General features: G+C 50.0%; 1 protein-coding gene across 1 annotated transcript; it reads left to right on the top strand.

Annotated features, from left to right (window-relative positions):
* Positions 1-3347: 3347 nt before the first annotated feature.
* Positions 3348-18212, top strand: Tmprss5 (transmembrane serine protease 5). Its single transcript, XM_028864870.2, has 14 exons — positions 3348-3469; positions 4573-4694; positions 5295-5397; positions 5698-5796; positions 6280-6402; positions 8254-8389; positions 8590-8703; positions 10696-10739; positions 11398-11560; positions 13396-13574; positions 14883-14981; positions 15417-15559; positions 15849-16001; positions 17618-18212. The coding sequence occupies exons 3-14, from the start codon at positions 5322-5324 to the stop codon at positions 17624-17626; spliced, it is 1338 nt and encodes a 445-aa protein (XP_028720703.1). The 5' UTR covers positions 3348-3469; positions 4573-4694; positions 5295-5321; the 3' UTR covers positions 17627-18212.
* Positions 18213-22945: the final 4733 nt, after the last annotated feature.

The following is a 22945-nucleotide window of genomic DNA, read 5'->3' as shown; positions in this document are numbered from 1 at the left end:
TTTCTTTTTCAGTTTCACAGACATTACCCGGGACTAATCAAAATGCCCTCTTCTGTAGCTGCCATCTTCCCCCCCTCAAAACTCAGTCCAAATGCCCCCTCCTTTGAGAAGACCTCTCTAGGTTCCCCGGGCAAAGAATCAACTATTCCCCCATTCTCCTATACTTCTATGTTCATGTCATTGTAATTTTACTTTTCACAAATAACAGTTATTTTTATTGGTTCCTAGCCTAGCCTATGGACTCTAAGCCTGTGACTTATTTAACTCCCCTACCCAGGCTCCTTCACGACACCCTGTAGGTGGTCAAGTTTGTGGGCTGAAGAGCACTGCTCTAGGAGTCTTCAGTGACCATCTAGGGAGTCTCATCTCTGGCCACCAGTTCTCTCCTCTGTGTCTGTCCATCACGGAGGATCTCTGTCTCTTCGTCATTGTGTATGGATTCACTAAATGCATGAGGAAAACAAGTGAAAAGGGACAGCATGGCTGGCACAGGAGAAGCTCAGCAGTAATAATGGTGGGGTGGGCAAGAGTTAGGGAGTCGGGAGAGTCTCAAGCAGGCAGGCTCACGATTTTCAGTGATGGGATTTCAGGAAGTGATACTCAAACGGCTCGTCTCTGCTCTGCCACGCAGGCCAGATGTGGTGGTGCGCGCCTTTAACTTCAGCACTCAGGAGGCAGAGGCAGGAGGATCTCCACGAGTTCAAGCCTAGCTCGGTCTACATAAAGAGTGGCAAGTCATCCAGAACTACATCTCTTAAAAAGCCAAGAATAAGGAGAACCAGAAGAGCAGCTGGGGCCCTAGGATGGCCACAAAGCTAGAGGGTAACCCTGATGACAGCAAATACAACTAGCAGAGCCTTTCGGACCCCAAGTTAGCAAAATCTAAAAGGAAAACACAGGTAAGAGAACAGTCAGGGCTGGAGAGATGACTCAGCAGTTAAGAGTGCTTGCTGCTCTTGCAGAGGACCCCAGTTCAGTTCCCAGCACCCACACTGTGGGGCTCACGACCACCTCCAGAGGATCTAATGCCCTCCCTAGCCTCTGATGGCACCTGCATACACGAAACATTCGCTTACACAGACACATATGAGTGCATAAATCTTAGAAAGATAGACAGTTAGCTATCTCCTATCTCCAATATTCATCCCAAGCTTTGAGTCACATGAAACAGCCTTTAACTTGCTGTAAAGTTAAAAGCAAAAGTAGCCAGGCGGTGGTGGCGCACGCCTTTAATCCCAGCACTCGGGAGGCAGAGCCAGGCAGATCTCTGTGAGTTCGAGGCCAGCCTGGGCTACCAAGTGAGTCCCAGGAAAGGCGCAAAGCTACACAGAGAAACCCTGTCTCAAAAAAAAGCAAAAGTAATAAAATACAGTTAATTTACTTCCTTGACTGGTCCAAGGAAATGGAACACAGGCCCATAATCTCCCTGGGCAGAATGAAGTCTTCATGCCTGTTTCAACAAAAGCCTTAACCAGCCAAGTGTAACTTGAATTGCTAAATGGTCTTTAAAAACAAACAAACAAACAAACAAAAAAAAACCCCAAACCCAGAGACTGATATTGGGGTGAATGCCGAAAGATCAGAGAGACAAAGGAACAAGCCACCTCTTACCTCTAGGACTCCTCAGCCTGAACAGCTTTCCTCAGCCGAAAGACTTTAGTTCCTGTCTCCTCACGCCTTATATACCTTTCTCCGTCTCCACCCATATCTTTTCCTGTCTCGACTTTCCCAGGGCTGGGATTAAAGGCATGTGACTCCCAAGTATTGGGATTAAAGGTGTGTGCCACCACTGCCTGGCTCTGTTTCTCTCCTAGACTGAGTCAATCTCATGTAGTCCAGGGTGGCTTTGAACTCACGGAGTTCCAACCAGATCTCTGCCTCCCGAGTGCTAGGATTAAAGGCGTGCCATCACTGCCTGGCCTCTATGTTTGATCTAGTGGCTTGTTCTGTTCTCTGGTCTTCACATAAATTTTATTAGGGTACACAATATATCACTCAGCCAAGGTTCAGGAATATCAATGCTCTGTGCTTTTTCAAGTCTGCCAGCTTCAGCCTTTGTTGTGAGGTGCACTGTCTTTTCCCTGAACCCTGGCTTCTTTAACTCTGGTCTGAGGGATCCCTGTGGTGGTATTGTGTTCCCCAAAATATTGTGTACCCTAATAACTTATCTGGGGTCAGAGAACAGAAAAGCCACTAGATACTTAAGATAGGCAGTGGTAGCACATGCCTTTAATCCTAGCATTCCAGAGGCAGAAATCCATCTGTTCAAGGATACAGCCAAGCATGGTGACATCACACCTTTAATCCCAGAAAGTGAGCCTTTAATCCTAGGGAGTGATAGTAGAAAGCAGAAAGCTATATAAGGCGTGAGGACCAGAAACTAGAAGCATTTGGCTGGTTAAGCTTTTAGGTTTTGAGCAGCACAGTTCAGCTGAGAGCCGTTCGGATATAAGGACACAGAGGCTTCCAGTCTGAGGAAACAAGATCAGCTGAGAAGTTGGCCAGGTGAGGTTGGCTGTGGCTTGTTCTGTCTCTCTGATCTTCCAGTGTTCACCCCAATATTTGGCCTCAGGTTTGATTTCATTAATAAGACCATCTAAGACTTCTGCTACAGATCCCTGAGAGGCAGACTGGAAGAGTGCTCGCTGTCCTCCAGTCCTCCCTACCCTGGAACTTCTTTAAAGAGCCGTGGCTCCCAGGTGTGTCCAGTCCCAGCCTGGGATCATCTATGTTACCTTGAACTTTGAGGCCCACTCCTGGATCCCAGGGAAGCAAGGTAGCACCAAGGGCCCACTCCTGGATCCCAGGGAAGGAAGGTAGCACCAAGGGCCCACTCCTGGATCCCAGGGGCAAACAGGGTGGGGAGGCCTCACTTCTTAGCAATCAGGTGGGAGACACAGCCATGGTTAAGAGAGAGAGGGGTGACAAAGATTCCTCCTCCTCACCTATTAGCCCCAACATGGTGACAGCCTGAGACTGCTGGGAAGGCCAGCTTCCACCAGAGCTCAGAAACATTTCCACAAGTGCTAATATCACTCTCTCTAGTGCAGCCCTGTCAGCAAGAAGGGGGAATTGTACTAGCATGTATGAGGCACATTTTTTTGGCACAGGGGACCTGATTGCTAAGCAACAGTAGTCCTGCTGCCGCCCCCCCCCTCCATTTTTCTGTTTCCAAGCTTCCAGTTAGCAGACAGGAGGGGCTGGGGCTGCCAGGCCCAGCCCAGCCTTGGCCCCAATTCCCTACAACAAGGGGCCCTATTCATGAGACCTGAGCATAGTTCATTGTCTCTCTGGCGCGTGTCTGTGTGTGTAGGGGTGGGAGACAAGGGGAGGGGCTATGTGTGAACCAGGGAGACATCATCCTCCAACCATGCTGGCTGGGGTGTTGACTCAATCCAGACATGAGGACAGGCGCCGCGCCCTGCCCAGCAGACCTTACAGCTTTACATCAATGCAACTGAGTCACACGGTAAGGTTGTGCCCCATGCCGTTCCTCCATCCCTCCTCCCCGGGATGCTAGGCTGGCAGAAGAGCCTCCTCTGGCAGCTCTGGTACAGGGATGGCATCCTAGCAGGGGCTGTGGAGCTAGCAATCTCTCCAGAGACTGCCTTTCATTTTCTTCTCTTGTGGTCCCTACTCTGGGCTGATGATGCCGTTTGCCCTTGGCTATGCTGAGCAAAGCATTAAATTGCCTCTTACTTAGCACACCAAAGGGGTTTCTTCCCATTGAAGGTCTGTGTTTTCAGGCTACCATGTGAGTTTGGGCAGGTGCATTTTGAGGCGGGTCTGTGCCTGAGCAAGGCGATCTGTTCAGAGGCCGGCCTTGAAGCGTAGCTTTCAGAGGAAAGGCTGGACACACCTTGGAATTCTTTCTAAAATGGGCCCTGGCTTTCTGACTGGAGGGAGTATCCGCTCAAGAGGAACTACATCCCCAGAGAAGAACCGCACATGCCTATGGCTGCTCCTCAGCTTCTGCTTTGGTTTTCCCAAGCCTCCTGTCCTTGGTTCTCTGAGCACAGATGGAGTATGTGTGTTAGGATACATGCCGTGAGCTATGTTTCTCCTGGGAAAGGTATGACCTGCCTCTGGTGGGATGGAGAGATGAGGGAAGGTGAGATCATAAAAGCCCAGGAGCAATGGAGTGAAGGCTTACCCTGATGCCGAGGCTGCAAAGATTATGGGGCACTTTAAACCACAATGCTCACAACTGCATCTTAGAAAGATTGCTCTGGCTAGGTAACAAGGAGGATAATGGCCAGGTCAGTGACCTAAACCCTTCCTGTGGTTTGGGCTTGCCCCACCCCTTACCAGCTGCAGCTAGAGGGCACTAGGGAAGGGATTTGCTCATTAGGAAGTAGGACTTATCACTCTTATTTTGTGAATGATAAAATGGAAGTTTGGAGTGATGGTCTGAGATATCCAAGTTCACAGGGTAGGCTGTAGACATAGTTATGAACTGTTTGGTGCTTGTCAATTACCTTATTTCATCGCTCTTCTTGGTCAAGAGCTTCTGGTACACATGCGAGTTACTCTGCTCTCTGCTTTCTTACCACCCTGTCTTTGCTTCCTCAGCATCCTTTGCCTGGACCACACAATACCTGATAGAAACACATCAGCTCCAGGCCTACTCACCCAAGAGGACACTGCCTTAGAGACTGCCCCCTCCCCGACCCCAGAAGACTTCATTGATCTTGGTGAGAAATCATCTCTTAATTTTTTTTTAATGTTGTTGGCTCTTTAATCAAACTCTTTGTGGTCATTTGACATGTGCTATGACTTGTCTTTGGGACAAGACTTAGGATTTGAGGAATTCCAATTCATGCTGATTTATCCTGAATTCCTTATGGTGTCTCCTTTGGTGTCTTATGTACTTAGGCCAAATACTTTTGGGGGAATGAATGGTGTGTGTGTATGTGTGTGTTCTCTTTTTCCGAGAGGGAAAGGGATGAAGGTGCCTAGAGTGGGATGCTGACAGACCTCAGGGGGTGCCCTTTTGATGCTCATGAGAGGCAGGAATAGGGCACAGTTGACGAACAACATGGGCTTTGGAGTGGAGCAACTCTACATTCCAGTTTTCCTTTGCTGTTGTGGTCATGTGAGAGTGACGTCAGCAGGGTCAGGGGCTCCAGGAGAGCAGAAAAACCTTGGATAGGATTCTCCAAGGTACATAGAGATTCACAGTTAGCCTCAGGGGCAGGACTGAGATTAGAAACTAGAACTTGGTGAGGGCTGGGCCTTCTTTGGCAGCCATGGTGTAGGTAGGGCTGCTGGATTTCCAACAACTATTTCTTCAGAGTCCAACACTGGATGACCAAGGCCCAATGGAGTTTCGGTGCACAGAAGAGGATCCTAGACCTGGGATACCCAGAACAGAGTTGGGAGACCAGCAACAACCCAGTAGGTCACACTGGGCCATTAGGGAGGGACAGGATGGGGTGAGCAAAGGATGATCTTTTTCTATCCCTTATGCTCTTCTTGGGTCAATGTGAGGATGAGGGACATGGTATTCTTATCCCCTACTTGCTCTATTTCCCACTTCAGGACCAAGTGGGAGCTGGGCTTCAGAGATCAGAACCTGCCTCTACCCCTTTGAGGCAGGGCCAGGCTCCCATTAGAATGATGTACTGGTCCCTCAAGGTTGCCTAAAGCTTGCTGGCAGAAGCAGGGAACCCAGGCAACTCTCTGTTCTCTTCATAGTCTCTGAGTCCCAGGGCTGGTGCTGTCTGCAGCGTGGCTGTGCGGTACTGGGAGCCCTGGGGCTGCTGGCTGGAGCAGGTGTCGGCTCATGGCTCCTAGGTCAGTGCTGGGCCCTTTTGTCTGGAGAGAGGAGGACGGGGTCTGGGGGAAGCTAGGAGACTACCGCGGGTGCTGAACAGGCACTATCTATAGATGAACAAGCCCCACCCTCATCTGTGCTGGGTAAACAGCAAGACAGGGAAGGGCTTACCCCAAACGGGAGGGATTTAGGTGTCAGAGGGCACAGCTTGGTCCTACAGTCCTGTCACTGTGTGGATGATCCATGGTTTTAGTCAGTTTTTCCCCCCTAGAAATTGTTCCTAGTGAGATAGACAGACAAACAGAAACACAGGATAGTCCGATACAGTCCTGTGCCCCCTTACAGATTGATTGGGGTCTGTCTAAGGGCAATGTGACTGATAGGGACTCTCTAGGAGGCAGGCCTACCCCGACGGCAGTACTGGCTGGCTAGGCACCTTGAACCCCTCTGGGGGTTTTCCTCCCATCCCCAACATTTCTGTGACTCTCTGTGCTTCCCTGAAGTACTGTATCTATGGCCGGCTGCCTCTCCACCCATCTCCGGGACCTTGCAGGAGGAGGAGGTGACTCTGAACTGCCCAGGAATCAGCAGTGAGGAAGAGCTTCTCCCATCTCTTCCCAAAACAGGTGGGTCACCCCCTCAAAGCTACAGGAACGAGCCCTTCACCCAGCTCAGGACCCTTTACAGCTTTGGGACCAAAATGAAGGACTAGCAGCCTGTTACTACCCATCTGTCTCTTCTACCAGGAGGAGGGTGGTGACAAGGTCCATCTGGCAGCATTGATCTCAGATTTAGGATTTGTATGCATCCCCGAGGAGTGTCCTGACTCCTGGGGTGTGGCTAGGAGGTCAGGCCAGAAGAAGAGATGGAAGCTTGTCATTTAGGGTAGTGTGAGCTAGTAGTGTAGGGGAAGGGGAGCTAGTCTAGGGTGCTAGTATGTGAGCAATAGGGCCACCTGGACATCTGGGGACATCATTCCATATTGTCCGTTGGCTGTCCCCACTATCCCTTCTTTTGGGTAAGAGTTGGGGGGTCATACAATATAGTGCTGCCCAAAGACTGAGGGGCTAGAAAAAGTTAGAGAAGTTAGTTAGACCAAGGCTGGGTTTTCTTACTTTTTGCTAGATGCATGGCCTTCAGAACACGATTTCTTCAAGCTTCCATTTCTTTCTATATACAACGGAAATGAAATAAAAGTATTCGCTGCATGAGGTTGTAATAAAGTATGCAAATATATCAAAAAAGCTTAGTTCTGAACCTCTGTATTAGTCAGTTGGCCTGCCATCACACAACGCTACAGGTTGGGGAGAGGTACACATTTATTCCCTCACAGTCTGGATGCTAGAGGTCCAGTTACAAAGAGGTGTCAACTTGGTTCCTGGTGAGGGCTCTCTTCCTGGCTCCCCACAGTATCTTCCCACTGTCTTCTGTTTACTGGGAAGGAAAGAATGAATGAGCCGGTATCTTCTATGAGGATGCTGACCCTACCGGACCAGCACCCCATGAGCTCATTTCATTTTAAAAAAAAATTTTTTTTGAGTTAAGTATCTAATATCTCCAAGCTGGCCTCTAACCAAAGAGGGCTTGAACATGGCCTCCTCCTGCCCCCACCTCCAGAGTGTAGGGATTACAAGCAGGTTCCACCACCCCCAGTTTGCAGCACTAGACCTCAAACCCAGGCCATGTGCATGCTAGGCAAGCCCTATCTATACCAAGGAAACTGCAGAACAAGCCCTTTGTTTAATCTTAATCACCTTCTTCAAGGCTCTATCTCCAAACACAGAACACAGTTACATCAAGGAACTGGAGTTTCAATCTAGGAGAGACAGAGAGAGAGAGAGAGAGAGAGAGAGAGAGAGAGAGAGAGAGAGAGAGAGAGAATGAATGAATGAATGTGTATGTGAAAAATTCCATTTGTAATAACACAGACAAAAAAGCAGTTGATAAATATTAACTATCACCATCACAATATTTAAATTCAGAAGACTTGGCTTATGTCCTGGATCCATCCCTTGTTGACCCTATGATCTTGGGCAAATTGCTTTCACCTCTGTGCCTTGGTACTCCCTCTGCTGAGGGTGGTAACTAACTGCCTTCTCCTAGCGTTGGGCAATTGTGGTAAAGAGTGTGACAGAATACCCCTATTTATACAGTTCACATATAATGTGAATGTGGGGGTCAGAGGACAATCTGTTGGTTCTCTTTCTATCGTGTGGGTTCTGGGGATTCAGCCCAGGTTGTCAAGCTTGATGGCAAGTGCCTTTACCTGCTGAGTAATCTCACTGGCCTCAGAGCACCTTCTAAAGCACACGGTCAAAACACGGAACAGAAGACATCTATAAAATGTATTATATTGTGTTTTGTGCTGACCAGACACCCAGGGGAGCGGGGAAACTGAGCCGGGGTAACCCGTGTGCCCAGCTCCTCTTGTCTCATCCCACCCTGGCAGCAGCAAAGTTTTCACACTGTGTCTTCAGTATCCTTCAGAATAAATGGCGAGGATCTCCTGCTTGAAGTGCAAGTAAAGGCTCGGCTAGACTGGCTCCTGGTGTGCCACGAGGGCTGGACCCCCGCCCTGGGGATACACATTTGCCAGAGTCTCGGGCACCTCAGGTAACAGCCAGACTTGCGGGGCTGGATGGCCTGTGGGGGGCAGGGGACGGGAGTGGGGAGTGGGGATTGCAGAAGCCGCCATCATGGTCTTGCTCATTCACAGTGCTGGCACAGCTGGTGCACAGTGTAGTTCTGACCACGTGACCTCATTCATTCTACAGTTTGAAACAGGCTCCCCCATTTTCTCTTCCTCTGCCAAGGCTCACTCAGCACAAGGCAGTGAATCTGTCTGACATCAAGCTCACCAGATACCAGGAGTTTGCTCAGCTGTCTGCTAGACTGGGAGGCCTCCTACAGGAAGCCTGGCAGCCCAGGTAGGGCTCTGTGGGTTAGGTGAATGGTGAGTGGCCTCGGAGTCTGATGGTGGGGGCCTGGGCAGTGTAATGAGACCAGAGAAGACCGTTTCCCAGCCATACACCACAAACTCAGGTCACACGCTCTGCCACACAGTATATATCTCACACAAGACATGCAAGGCTATGGCTGGGTATGTAGCTCAGATGTCGTAGAGTGCTTGCCTCACACACACAAAGCCCTGGATTCAATCCCTAGTATCATGAGCTGTGTGGTGGTGTTGCTTGAGTTTCAAGCAGGTGTAGAGGCGGGAGGAGCAGCCAAGTCATCCACAACTATATACAGAGTTTAAGGTCAGCTTGGAATACAGGAGACCTGTCTCAAAACCAAACCAACCAACAAAACCCTCCAAGGTTGTTAGTTACTGGAACAGGATTTAGAATGGTCCTCCTAGTCCCCCTGTGTTAACTTTACATTGCTGTGAACAGATACACCGGGAAGGCAATGTAAAGGAAGAAAGACCTCTTTGCTTCACAGTTGTAGATGGTTCAGCCAATGGTTTCTTGGCCCCATGTGTTAGGATAGAACGTCATGGTGAAGGAGTGGGTACAGGAGGCTGTTTGCCTCTTATAGACAGAAAAGGGAGGGGGCCAGCTTTAGGATAAGATACAACTCTTAAGGTCATATATCCAGTGACTACTTCCTCCAGCTAGCTTCTACTGCTTAAAGTCCAGAACTTCTACAAATAATGCCATGGGACGAGGACCAGGTACCCTGCCTATGAGTTTTTGGGGGGTTACTTTGTGTTCAAACCATAATTCACTTTTACAGGTAGAGAGACTGAGGCTCAGTGAGGTTAAACAGTCTTATCCAGGGCGATGTGACCAATAAACAGCCAACACACATTTGGGACCAGCCAGGCTCATGACTCCAAGTCAAGGGACCCGTGTGGCTGAGCTTTGCTTGGATAATTACGGTATCTCAGGAGAAAATCGAATAATGTTCAAAAGAAAGGGACTCGAAATGGACCCAACCTCTCACCATACTCTAGACAGCACAAGCTGAGTGGTTGTTGCCCAGCCTGGGGTCCTTCAGACTGCCCGAAGCCGCGGGATTAGATGCAGACAGCGGCCTCATCCCTGCTCTGAAGCCGTCTTGGCCTACTCATCTGAACCATTCTTCCAAGCCCCAGATCCATTCTCAGGAATGCATGAAAGACAGAGTGACCCCAGCTGCCCCTTTCCCTCGGTGAGATTCCCAGGTCCTCCAGGAGGGCAGAAGGGCTGCAGGCTTAGGAAAAGAGAAACCAAGTAGACCAGGGATTGGGCTGCTGAAAGGAAGAGAGGGAGTTGAGGCTATGCTAAGGGGGAAGAGGGGACACTAGAACTAGATAGAGCAGGACTCTGCAGGCCCCAGCTAAAGGGCCTGGGACGGAGAAGAGGCCGGGCCTGGAAGGGGCCTGGGTGTCAGGCCCTATTCACTCATTCATGCCGCGGCCATTCGTTTACCTGCTGAGCACCTGTTTACTCAGAGCACGTGGAAACAGCTGGGCGTTCTCATCTGTCAAGTCTCTGTTGTAAATGTGGACCTTGTCCAAACAGCTCTTCCAGGACTGTGAAGGCTTTCTGTTCCCCTCTGGTTGCTGGGGCAGAATGGGCAGGCTGCTGTCACGGGAGGGGCCCGGGTGTTTGTGAGGGGTGGGGAGAAAATGGTGAGAATGATAGCATCTTAAGGTTGGGACTACAGCATGGCCTTCAGAACTGTGGAGACAGGCTGGGCGTGGCAGTGCATACCTGAAATCCTAGCACTCGGGAAGCTGTGGCAAGAAGGTCATGTACACAGTCGTCCTTGGCTGCAGAGTGAGTTTGGGTCTAGCCTGGGTCACATGATACACTATCTCCAGAAAACCAAACAAAACTGTGGAGAACCCCCTGACCACTCTCCACACCCTTGGGTGTACGTGGCCTTTGGGTGGCACTGCCTAGCTTCTTAGGGACGCTCCTGTCTTGCAGCTCTAACTGCCCTTCTGGCCGAATTGTTTCTCTCAAATGTTCCGGTGAGTCATATCCTGTGTCCAGGAAGTTGGCAGTGGGAGGAAGGGAGTCTTCCAGTTCTCCTGAGTATGGAACGGCTGTATGAAGGGGTCTGCTCAGGTTTCTATGTGTGTGCCTGTGAGCTGGGTTGGGGTGTCCTTGGCTACCTACCTGCCTATCTGGGCAGATACGGCCTGCCCAGATGGAAGAGTCCTTTTAAGTCTCTGTCATGTGTCCCATCAGCCACTGTGCTGGGCTAATGGTTTCTCTACTTTACTACTGCCACCCTGCCCTTCCTTCTGAAGGGCCCCGTAGGTGGAATTACTACCGGCTGTAAATGTACAACCTCTCCCAGCAGCTTCAAGAGACTGGGTAGTGGATTAGAGTCAAATGATAAACAGCTTACATTGTTCCTTCATCCTCCTTCCCATGCCTGTCCGTCTGTCTATTAGTCCCTTTTCATACCCATCACACTGGGCACGTTGACTTGTCCAGTGGAATGGGCAGTAGAGCGCCATAGACCCCACAGACCTGGTCCCTGCCCTCAGCAGGTGCATGGGCTGACGTCATCAATGCACTCATCTTCCTGTCCCTCTACTTAGAATCAGGAATGACACGTGAGAGCACAGGCCCTCTGCGCCCAGCGCTGCCTCTTTCTAGCCTACCCTTTTCTGTTGGCAGAGTGTGGGGCAAGGCCTCTGGCTTCTCGAATAGTTGGCGGTCAAGCTGTGGCTTCTGGGCGCTGGCCGTGGCAAGTGAGTGTGACGCTTGGCTCCCGGCACACGTGCGGGGGTTCTGTGCTGGCACCCCACTGGGTGGTGACTGCTGCCCACTGCATGTACAGGTAAGTCTTGGGGGTGGACAGGAGGTGAGTCGCAGTCACCTTTTCTATTTGTCTCTTGGTATGTCCTGAATAGAATGTCTGTGTCCAGCTGTCTGTCTCTAAGGAAGCAAGGGGGATGTCCTTGTTTGGTGCCAAGTTCAGTTCTGCATGAAGAGCAGTAATAACACAAAGACTGGTTCTTTATATCCCCCCTTCTCTGTGTGTGTATGCAAGTTCCCTTGTATATGCACGTGTGCGTGTGTGTATGTGCATGTGTGTGTGCGCGCACGCGTGCGTGTGTGTATGCACATGTGTGTGCGCGTGTGTGTATGCATGTGCGTGTGCGTTTGAGTGCATTGTGTGCGTGAGTATATGCACGTGTGTGTGTGTGTGTGTGTGTGTGTGTGTGTGTGTGTGTATACGCATGTGTGTGCGTGCACGCTCATATGTGGGCCTGAGGCCGACATTGGGTGATATCAGTATTTTCTTCAACTGCCCTCTACTTCTCTATATTGAGGCAGTGTCTCTCACCTCTTGCTGAACCCAGAACTTGCACACTTGGCTAGTCTCACTAGCTGCCATGGTCTGGGGATTTGTCTCCATCTTCTGTGCTGGGCTTTCCAGCGGGATGCCATGCTCACTCAGCTTTTAAATGGGTTCTGGGGATTTGAACTCAGGTCCTCATGCTTCCAAAGCAAACACCTTTCTTGCTGAACCATCTCCCCAGTTCCCTTCCATTTTGCATCCATAGCATTCTGTGCTTCATTGTCTGTGTGCTGGCATGTTGAACGTCCTCCTTCCCTCTAGACCGGAAGCTGTCCCGGGGCAGAGACGATCAGTCTTATTTACCACTGAATTCCTTTCTGGATTTCTTTGTCGCCACATCTTCAGGGCCTATGGTAGTCTCTTGAATGATAGGCACTCAATGTCGGTTCTGTGGAGGTGGAGGTAGATGGATGATGAGTGAGATTTTGGCAGTAGGTAGGGGAGACAAGCTGATCTCCACTTTACAGTGAGGAAACAGGCTGGTGGAGGGATGAGTGCTCCTCAGAATTTCACCTAAGTGGAGAGAGAGGACTGAGGGAAGTCTTGGTGTCGTAAATGGTCTTTCACACCTGCTATAGGTGTGATGGAAATTATACAGGAGAGAGTGGTGGATGCAGATGACCAGTCTCTGTGTGTGTGTGTGTGTGTGTGTGTCTGTGTGTGTGTCTGTGTGTATGTGTGTGTCTGTGTGTGTGTGTGTGTGTGTCTGTGTGTGTGTGTGTCTGTGTGTCTGTGTGTGTGTCTGTGTGTGTGTGTGTGTGTCTCTGTGTGTGTCTGTGTGTGTGTGTGTGTCTGTGTGTGTGTGTGTGTCTGTGTGTGTCTGTGTGTGTGTGTGTTGTGTACTCATGGGTATGTATGGCATGGACATGTGGAGGCTACAGATTCATGTCAAGTGATTTCCTCACTTGCTTTCTACCTTATACACTTTGAGATTTATTTTATTTTTAATTATGTGTCTGTGTATGGATATGTGGGTAAGCCAGCAAGCTCCAGGGATCTGCCTGTCTCTGCCTGTTAGATTATAGACATATCGCATGATGCCTGGCTTTTTATGTGAATGTTGGGGATCTGAACTCAGATCCTCATGTTGCCTGGAGAAAGCACTTTGCTGACTGAACTATCTTCCAGCCCAGTGTCTTGCCAGCTGCTGGGGAAAGTATTAAGAGGCATGGTTTTTGGGTCCCTGGAGCTCACAGGTTTATGACAGTGGCCACTAAAGGTTTCCCTCAAGAGTTCCCTCTACCCACCACCTTACTTATGTTAATCTTTCTGCCCCTTCCTCCTTGGGCTCAGTAGGGTTCTGTGTGCAGTTTCAGACTGTCCCGCCTGTCCAGCTGGCGGGTTCATGCAGGGTTGGTCAGCCACAGCGCTGTCCGACAACACCAGGGAACCATGGTGGAGAAGATCATTCCCCACCCTTTGTACAGCGCCCAGAACCATGACTATGATGTCGCCCTCCTGCAGCTCCGGACTCCACTCAACTTCTCAGGTGAGACTCTGGCTTTGGAATGAGCAGGCTGGGTGCAGTGGTGACCAAGGAACAGAGACCTGTGGGAGGAGGGGTGAGCTGATTCCTGAGGCTTCCTGTAGTGTTAGGGCTAGGGTTAGGGTTAGGGATTAGGGTTAGGGTTAGGGATTAGGGTTAGGGTTAGGGTTAGGCAAATATTAAGCCCTTCAGTCAAGTGATGCCTTCATGTGGCATCACAGGGTATGTACATTCTTCTGAGACTAAATTGCACTAACACTTACAAGGCTCTTTGGAGATTAAAGATTGAAGCCCTTTTAATAGTGGGGCAGTATAGATAGAGTTTACTTTCGGGTCCCAAGGAGAACTTCTCTTGTGCCTTCTCCACCAATAGCTGGCTTCACTCTTGTTCCCAGGCTGGACCCAGGTTCAGGCACTTTGTGATACATGATAGGAAAAGTGATTTTTTATTTATTTAAATATTTTTTTCCCTCTCAACCCTCCTAACAGGTATGATGAAGTATATACAGACAAGAACCCTGAAGTTTAGTGAAGGGCAAAATAGGTTCCAAGGAGATGTCTTAATTCCAGGACCAGGGTTCCTCTTGCTGTGGTACCTGCCTGGACTGAAGCTGTCTCACCAACTACCTCCTTGCATGCTCACATACACCTTCTCAAAAAGCACATGAATCTTTAGAAACATGCACACATGCATGCACTTATAGTTCCATGTGCACACACTCATGTATTCACAGATCTGTAATTTGAAAACAAAACAGTACTAAAATTCTAGGTTGCTAGAGTCTTCTGCAGAAGTTGCAGAGCCTGGGCCTGCTTCTTCTGGTTGGATGGGAGATTGACAGCGCTATGAGGGGTGTGGACCAGCACCAACTGGAGGCCTTCTCCTTGATGCAGTTAGAGGGAAGTGTGTCTATGTTGTGGAATGTCAAGGTACTACTTAAATACGAATTTGGTTCCACTCATAGAATATGTCACACACTTCTGGAAATACAGTCCCAAGAAGGACCAGACACTCTGGAGAAAAGGATAAATGGGTCTCGTTAGAACTTGGCATCCAGTGCCAGAAGTATTTCCATTCTCCCGCTAGCCCCCAGGTTGGGCAGGGCAGCAAATATACTGCTCACTTCTAGGGGTGCCACACCTTCACCCCCAAGGTGGGACATTGCTCAACCTGTTTATTTGTCTAGTAATCTTGGTGGTAGAGGCCAGGTCCCGGGGCTGTTGAAAAGGGGATGAGAAGGATCTTCATCCAGGCTCTTCAGGAGAGAAGCCCAGCCCGAGCCAGGACCAGAACTATGTGCCTCTCCACAGACACTGTGGGCGCTGTGTGCTTGCCAGCCAAGGAGCAACACTTTCCAAGAGGGTCTCAGTGCTGGGTGTCTGGCTGGGGCCACACCGACCCCAGCCACAGTGAGTGAGCTCCCAGGGCCCTTAGTATAAAATGGGGAGGGAGAGGTGTTCTCCAAACTGGCCCCCTTCCCCTTCCTCTGGTCACCTGACAAGGGCACTCTTTTCCTCCTTGGTGACTCATGGGTGTTCAGTCTCTCCTGCCTGAGTATTCCTGTGGAGAACAACCGCTGAACATGTCCCCTAAACCCAGGCACCTTCACTCCCCTGCTCTTGGTCCCAGGAGCACCATGACCTCAGCATTTGGTATACTGTGTCTGACTCTTCCTCTCCTCGTTCCCAGCTGGGCATCTGGCAGACTCTTGTCCTCTGGCCCAGGTCCATGGCTCTGCCCAAGCTTCCTTCTTTGAGTCTGTGTCCTCAGGACTTCTCTATCTTGATGCCCTGCCTTCTTGGCCCGGTTCGGTACCCTGCAGCTTTTCTCTTTGTCTCCTACAGCTCATAGCTCAGACATGCTGCAGGACACAATGGTACCCCTGCTCAGCACCCACCTCTGCAACAGCTCATGCATGTACAGCGGGGCACTCACACACCGCATGCTGTGTGCCGGCTACCTGGACGGGAGGGCAGATGCATGTCAGGTGTGGCTGATAGAGGAGGGAGGAGCAGGGGACCCGCCGGTGGTGGAAGGTGGGAGCAGGGGACTTGCATCGGCTTGGTCCCCTGGTTAGTGCACATGGGCTGGGGAAGCTAGGCTCCCTAGGGAGTTTATACTAAGGGTGTGTGGAAGGTGAGGCCAGCAGGTATGACACCAGGAAGCAAGAGCCTCCCTCTCCACCAGGAGAGCCCATTCCCCATGGTAGACGGCTGCTGCTCCACCAGACGGGTTTGATTGTTGTTTCTTTGTGTCTTCATATCTGGATTCCTCAGGGGGACAGCGGGGGACCCCTAGTGTGTCCCAGTGGTGACATGTGGCACCTCGTAGGGGTGGTCAGCTGGGGCCGTGGCTGTGCGGAGCCCAATCACCCAGGCGTCTATGCCAAGGTAGCAGAGTTCCTGGACTGGATCCACGACACTGTGCGGGTGAGTGTGGGGCAGAAGAGCAGCCCAAGCTTCTGAAGGACCTGCCCCAGGACACTGAGGACCTTCTGAGGGTTGGAAAGGGGACTAGGGAGTGTTTGCCAGAGTGGGAGGAGAAAGAAAGGACACTTATGACAGGAACCCCCCGGGTTTCTAGAAATTTAAGCATTAGCTGGGAAAGGGTAGACTGAGTCTGTAACCTAGATCTGCCTTTTGGGGGTGACCTTTGGCAAGTTCCTACCCTTAGTAAGCCCACACTTTCTGGTCATAACCATCCTGGCTGTGTCTTACTCTTTGGTGGTGATTAAAAGAGGTAGAACTTGTGCTGTGCCTGGCTGGCTTGGAGTGAGCAAGCACAGTGTGGTCTATCATCTATCTATTCCAGCATCGTTCACGCTGGCCTGGAAAGCAGTTACTACTTAGTGGCTGTGTTCACACTCTCCAGAGAGAATTCAGCGTTGGACAGCTAAATTCTTGCACGACCCTTGGGTGAATCTGTCTAGAGAGAGGACTGAGGGGGACAGTTCATGTCGAAGCATAGTGTTTGGCTGGGCAGATGGCAAGGTTGGCAAAGTGCTCGTCATGTGAGTGTGAGGAGTCCATATCTCCAGAACTCACGTCAACTCATGTGTGTGTGTGTGTGTGTGTGTGTGTGTGTGTGTGTGTGTGTGTGTGGTGTGTGATAGGAGGATGCAGAATGTATCTGTCTCCTACAGCAAGAGAGGCAGAACCTGGTGTAGTCAGCAGCTAGCATTAGACTGTGTGGATGGTGAAGACTGACACCCGAGGTGGTCCTCTGACTTCCAGATGTGCACCCGATCTCACCCCCCAGCCCCCACCCCACCCCACCCAAAAGATTTAAAAAGCAGGGTATTTGTGTTAAGTAGTCTCTCACGAGCTGTGGTAGTGGACAGCATCTTTCCCCAAGGTTGAGTGAAGAGTCCTCGGCACACTCTACAGCAGCAGTTCTCAATTGGTGGGTTGCAGCCCCTTTGGGGTCCCATATCAGATATCTTGCATTTCGGATGTTTACATTATGATTCACAACAGTAGCAAAATTACAGAAGTAGCAACAAAAATGATTTCATGGTTGGGGGGGGTCACCACAACATGAGGAACTGTATTAAAGGGTCTCAGCATTAGGAAGGTTGAGAACCACTGCTTTAGAGCTTAGGGGGTAGGCATCCATATTCAAATCGTATTTTAAAAACCTAGAGCAGCAGATATGTGTAGGTTCATTTGGTTGACAGAAGTCTACCTTCTGAATGTAATGTGCTAATATAAGGTCTCTTGAGGGAGGCTGGGGATGTAGCTCAGTTGGGAGAAGGCTTGATTGGCATTCAAGAGGTCCTGGGTTTGAGCCCCAGCATTTCATAAACTGGGCATTGTGGTACATATGTATAATTTGAACACTTACGAGATGGAGACAGGAAGATTAGGAGCTTAATGTCATCTTTAGCTAGAGTTCAAGACCAGTCTGGGGTACATGAGCTCTTGTCTCAAGGTAAAAATGTCACCTGGCTGGCATGAGGTAGAGCCACTCGGACTCCTTGCTCTAGATGTTGTTGTTTTCCTCAATCTTATTACACAGAAGCCTTTGTCTCTTGGCTCCCTGGCAGGTCCGCTAGCTACAGGAGAAGCAGCTGCAGCCTCGGATGCAGAACTGTGGATCTCCCATGGATCATCCCAGTTGGAGGGCCAGCAGCTGGGTCACTGGACCTCTCTCCTAAGGCTCTGATTTCCAGTTCCTCTTTCTCACTGGAGAGCCTCCACAGCAGGAAAGAGGCTGGAGCTGGATTGGGAATGATGGGGAGAGGAAGGGGTAAGAGAAGAAGCCACAGAAGAAGCTTCTGGAAGCATCTGGGAGACTCCTTCTGCCCTCCCTGGATTCCATGTGCATCTATTGGGAGGATGCTGGAGGTGCCTCAAGGCTGCTTTCTCCTGGAGCCTCAGGAGGGCTAAGTCCAACTCTAGAGAATACCCTATCTCCAGGGTTCCTGGGCAGATGAGGTCAAGGTTGGACTAGGTCAGGTAAAGACATGGAATCCTCCCCCCTACCCCACTGGTCCTGTTCTGAGCTAACTCTAGTAGCCCTGCATGAGGCAGGAGTCTATAATGCAAGAGAGATGGAGCTGGGCTAGGATGCCATTTTTCAAATGACCGTTCTGGGAACTGGTTGAAAGAGATTTGTTATTAAATGGAAAGTGTGTATAATCTTGGTCAAGTCCCCCTCCCCTCTTTGTGTTTGGCTCCTTTTGCCACTGTTGTGACAGAACACATGACCAGAGGGATTTATCTGGGCTCCGAGACAAAAGATGCAGTCCGCTGTGCTGAGGAGTGTGAGGCAGCTGGTCCCGCAGTGTCCGGAAGCAGGGAGAGATGACGTTGTTTTGTCTTGGACCTCAGCCTGTGGCGAAGTGCCACTCACGTTCAGGGCAGGTCTCAGTTACTCCTGTCTGGAAGCTCCCTCCCTCACCAACATGCTTAGAGCTGTGTCTCCCAGGCAATTCCAAATCCGGCACACTTGGCAGTGAAGACTAGCCATCACACTGTCACACACAGTACTGAAGAGAAATACAGTTTTCTTCCTATATGTGCTTCTTGAAAGTTACATACTGACTCCAACTCGTCAACTCCAGAATTCTGGCAGGTCCCTAGTTATTAAATTATTTAAGTTAGTTAAACCTGTAGGTCACCATCTGCAGCCAGGTGCTCTAAGACTTTGAGTACCACTGAAGTCAGTGCTTCTAGGGAAGGCTGGACTCCCCACAGGGTTCAGCTTTTCCCCCTCAGCTCTTTTTAGGGGGGAACTAAACCTTTTAGCTTGGGGAGATTTCTTTCCAGGGAAGCCTCTCCCCTACTCTCTCTGGTCTCTAGCAATTAAAACGCAATGGCTATCTTGTTTCCAAAAACCTCAATGAATTTTTTATGGTGCTTACCCAAGGAAATGCAATTAGCATGGAGCAATAACAAGAACTTTGTGAGTCTATCAGCGTATTTGTTGAGGGTTTAGCCAAGTGATTATTCTTCCTGGAGGGTCTGTCTTGGTTTCTTATGCAGTGCCCTGAAATCACTAAGACTTCAATTTACTCTTGGCTTCATTACCTGTAGAAAAACATTGCCGAGAGTCAACTCTCACACTGGCAATGCAAAGAGACTTCTGGTGGGTGGCAAAGTGCCTCCAGCCTAAGCCCAGCATTTTCTACCTGGCTCCTCCTCTAAGGAGGCAGTGAGGGGGCAGCAGGTCCCTCTGGAAAGGGAGAAGTTAAAAGCAAATCCACAAGCTATGATCGTTTCATATTTCCTATGACAGCCACAAACATTTGGTTAAATGCTTATCATTATTATTATAGCCCCCATGGCCTTCCAATTATCAATGACATGTGAACCGTACTTGGCAGTTTAGAAAGCCTACTGATGTGTGGGATCTCACAGCATCCACGTGTTAAAGATATTATTTTATCCACCTCATTCTGCAGAGAAGCAGGCTAGCTCAGATTCTGTGGCTCCTGTAAGACTGCCTAGTTCCTAAGCACTAGAGAAGTAGGATGTGAAATTTGGGTCCTTTTACTGTTGTGGCTGCATCGTGAGACCCCCGAGTAAGACCACCACAGAGCCAAAATCCGATGCAAAGCACAAAGGGGTTTATTGATAACAAGCAAGCCCAGGCTTGGTGTCTGCCCAACATTCAACACAGTGGGTGGAGGAGGACGGTCCTGAGCTCTCAGGGTGAGGGGTTTTAAAGGGAAAACCTGCAAGCAGGGTGGTACAAGCCTTTGCATCACATGATTGGGTAAGGGTGTGTAACCTTTGAATTTATTGGTTGGGGCTTAGAGTTATCATTTTGGGGCAGGCCTCGACAAGTCCCAGGCTTTGTCCGTGAACTGCCATAGAGGCTGGCTGGCTTCTTAGCACATTCACATTGATCCATGCAAGTTGGTTAGGGGTCCCAGACAGTAAACAACTGGCTGAACCTTGAGCAGTCAGAGTACATGCAGAAAGGGAGCTACTACAAGGACTATGTCTTTTGTTCATGGCCCTTCCAGAAACTGCTTGCTCAAGTCTCAGAAAACTGAAATTGAGGCCTGATCTCTGAGAGAAGACTGAACAGCCTGTTATGGCATTTACTTGGTTCTTTCGTTACTATCAACCCACATCCTTATGAAATGATTTACTACTACACAGAAGTATTGAAATGGAAGGTATTTTATCAGATCACCTGGTCTATTCACTTGCTTACATACAACAACCTGGAAGACCCCGGGGGCCAGCAAGATGGATCACAAGAAAGGGCACTTAAGACTAAGCCTTATGGCCTGAGTTTGATCCATGGAAGCCATGTGATGGAAGGGGAGAACTGATGTCCCCAAATTACCCATTCTCTAGCCTCCACATGTGCACTATGGCACGTGTCAATAAATGTAATTTTAAAAGACTTAAGACGACAACAATGATGATGATGATTGTGTGTGTGTGTGTGTGTGTGTGTGTGTGTGTGTGTGTGTGTATGCGCATGCGCCCACAGATACCAGAAGAGGACATTGATTGGATCCCTTGGAGCTGGAGTTACAGGTATTTCTGAGATGCCTGATGTTGGTAAATGCTTGGCATGCAACCATGAGGACCCTAGTTTAATCTCTACCACCCACACGCAAAGCTGAGTGAGGAGGCTCATGTTATGCTGGGAGGTAGAGACTGGCTTCCTGGGGCTAGCTGATAAACCAGCCTGGCCTATCCAGTGGGCTCCGAGTGCAGGAAGAGACCTTGTTTAAAAAAACAAGCTGAAGAAAGATTGAGGAGAATATCTGAGGTCAGCCTCTGGTCTCCGCAGACACGTGGTGAAAAGCTTCTGTGAGAGACCTTTGGAGTCCCCGAGTTCAAGGTCTGGCTTAAACCTTATAAAATGGCCATCTTGCACAGAAAACCCAAGGAACACGCTATGGACAGAATTTGCTGATATCGAGACCCTGCTTATGGACAGAAACTGGTGATGTTTGCCAGGCTGCGGGTCCCATCTGTGGATTGAGAAGCTTCCACCTCCCTTTGTCAGCATCTGCTGGGTCCAGTTCTCGGGAAAGAAAGAGAAGTGAGCAGCCCGGGCCAGCTCTGTTCTCTTGGGCCCCCCTTTGCTAGACAGGGTGGAGGTGGCTGAAAGGAAGGAAGGTTCAAGTCCAGGGAGGGAGTAATGAGGACCATCTGGGAGCCCAGCTGTGCCGAGCTCCACAGGGAATTCAGAGGGAGAGAAGCCAACTCCCTTTTTGGAGCATTTCGACTTATTTGCAGTAAATTATTAGTGACGAGCCGGGCACGAGGCTGAATGGGGAGGATGTAATTGCTAAGGGAACACCAAGAGCTTATTGTTGAATAAATCAGGAAACCTGTGCCCTCCTCCCCAGGGACTAACATCCTGCCTGGGCAGAACTTTGGAGCCTCCGGAGACTTCTCAAGATAGTGGGTCCTGGCCACCTTGATAAGGAGGAGCTCTCCAATCTACTCCTTTCTGTTTGTGAGATCTCAAGGATGCCATGCAGAGCATCTCTCTCCTGTGGCGCTCTCTTTGGCTCTTGTTTTTTTAGAGTGGTTGCTGGGAACAGTGGAGGAGTTCTGCTCTTCCCTAGGGATGCTTGTGGGCCCTTCCCTGTCTTTTCTCTTTGGAAGTGCTGGGCTCGTCTGAAATGGAACAAATGTGGAAATAAAACACTGGTGCAGCCAGAAGGCAGGACCCCCACCCCGCCACCCATCCTTCGACTATTTCCCTCCCCTCTGCCCTCTGCTGCCACGTGCTTATGACCTCCGCATTATTTCATGGCTGCCCATCTTCTTCCTCCTGTGTCTCAACAGCCCAGGGCTGCTGCTCTGTCAAACACAGCAAACAGCGCTGACCGGGCCCCACTCTCCGGTCTCTGCTCCCTTTTATGTGGCCCGGGGTTCAGTGTGGTTAGTGGCTCTTGTGACTGAGTCTTAAATCCTCCCAACATCTGGCAGCTCCCGAGGAAGCAGAGATGGGATAGCTTCCCAACCCTGGGGGCTGAGGATGAGTTTTCCCACACACTCCAAGGCTGGGAAAGGGGGAGGAGGTTCAGACAGGTATTGGCTTGGGATTCACCCCATCGGAGAATCGTTTTTGGTGGGAAGATCTGTGGGTTTTTGGTGCTGGAGTGTACCAAGCTAGAGGACCACAGGAATGATGGGGGGTAAGGGGAGGGGGGGGGAAGAAAGGGGAAGGGAGAGAGAGAGGTCCCTTACTAGTGTCCCTCCTCCAGAACAGGGTAGGGCTACAGCACGGCAGAAGCATCGCCCTGGGCTTGCCTTCTGAACTCTGTCCCTTTCAGGGAGCGGCTGCACATGCTACTAGGAAACAATATTCCTGCCAGAGTTAGATCTGGGCTCCTAACCACACGGGAATGTGCTGGCTGGGACTAATGACCTGGACTCCCTAGATTTTGGTCTCCCCTTGCCAATGTAGTGATCTGAACACAGTGGTCTTCATGGAATTGCCCTTGTCACAGCCACTCAGACCTCTTTTGCTTCTTTAGCTATTTGCCCTGCAATTTCCTCTGGATCACCTTTAAATTGAGTCCATTCCTCAGGCAGATCCAAAGAAATCAGCTTGCTTATGGCGTGACAGACCTCAGACCTTAACTCTGTGGGACCAGAAGGAACCAGGCAAATGACTGTACATCTTTTTCCCCCAACCATTTCCCAACCTCTTCTGATCATGCGCCCCAATGCAAGTATGCAAGGATAAGTGAGACCTTTGACCTGACTCTCAATGCAGGCACTCCCCAGATAACTCCATGATACCCCAAGGACTTTAGGACTTTCTAAGACAGATGAATGAGCTTTCTGCACAAAGACCACAAATACTTTCCTTCTTCCTGTTTCTGTTAGTCTGGCCATGAGGAGGAGGAGGAGGAGGAGGAGGAGGAGGAGGAGGAGGAGGAAGG

The sequence above is a fragment of the Peromyscus leucopus genome, chromosome 7, assembly GCF_004664715.2.
Source record: "Peromyscus leucopus breed LL Stock chromosome 7, UCI_PerLeu_2.1, whole genome shotgun sequence".
Lineage (NCBI taxonomy): Eukaryota > Metazoa > Chordata > Mammalia > Rodentia > Cricetidae > Peromyscus > Peromyscus leucopus.
Note: the sequence above shows the minus strand (reverse complement) of the source record. Positions and strands in the feature narration are given on the sequence as shown.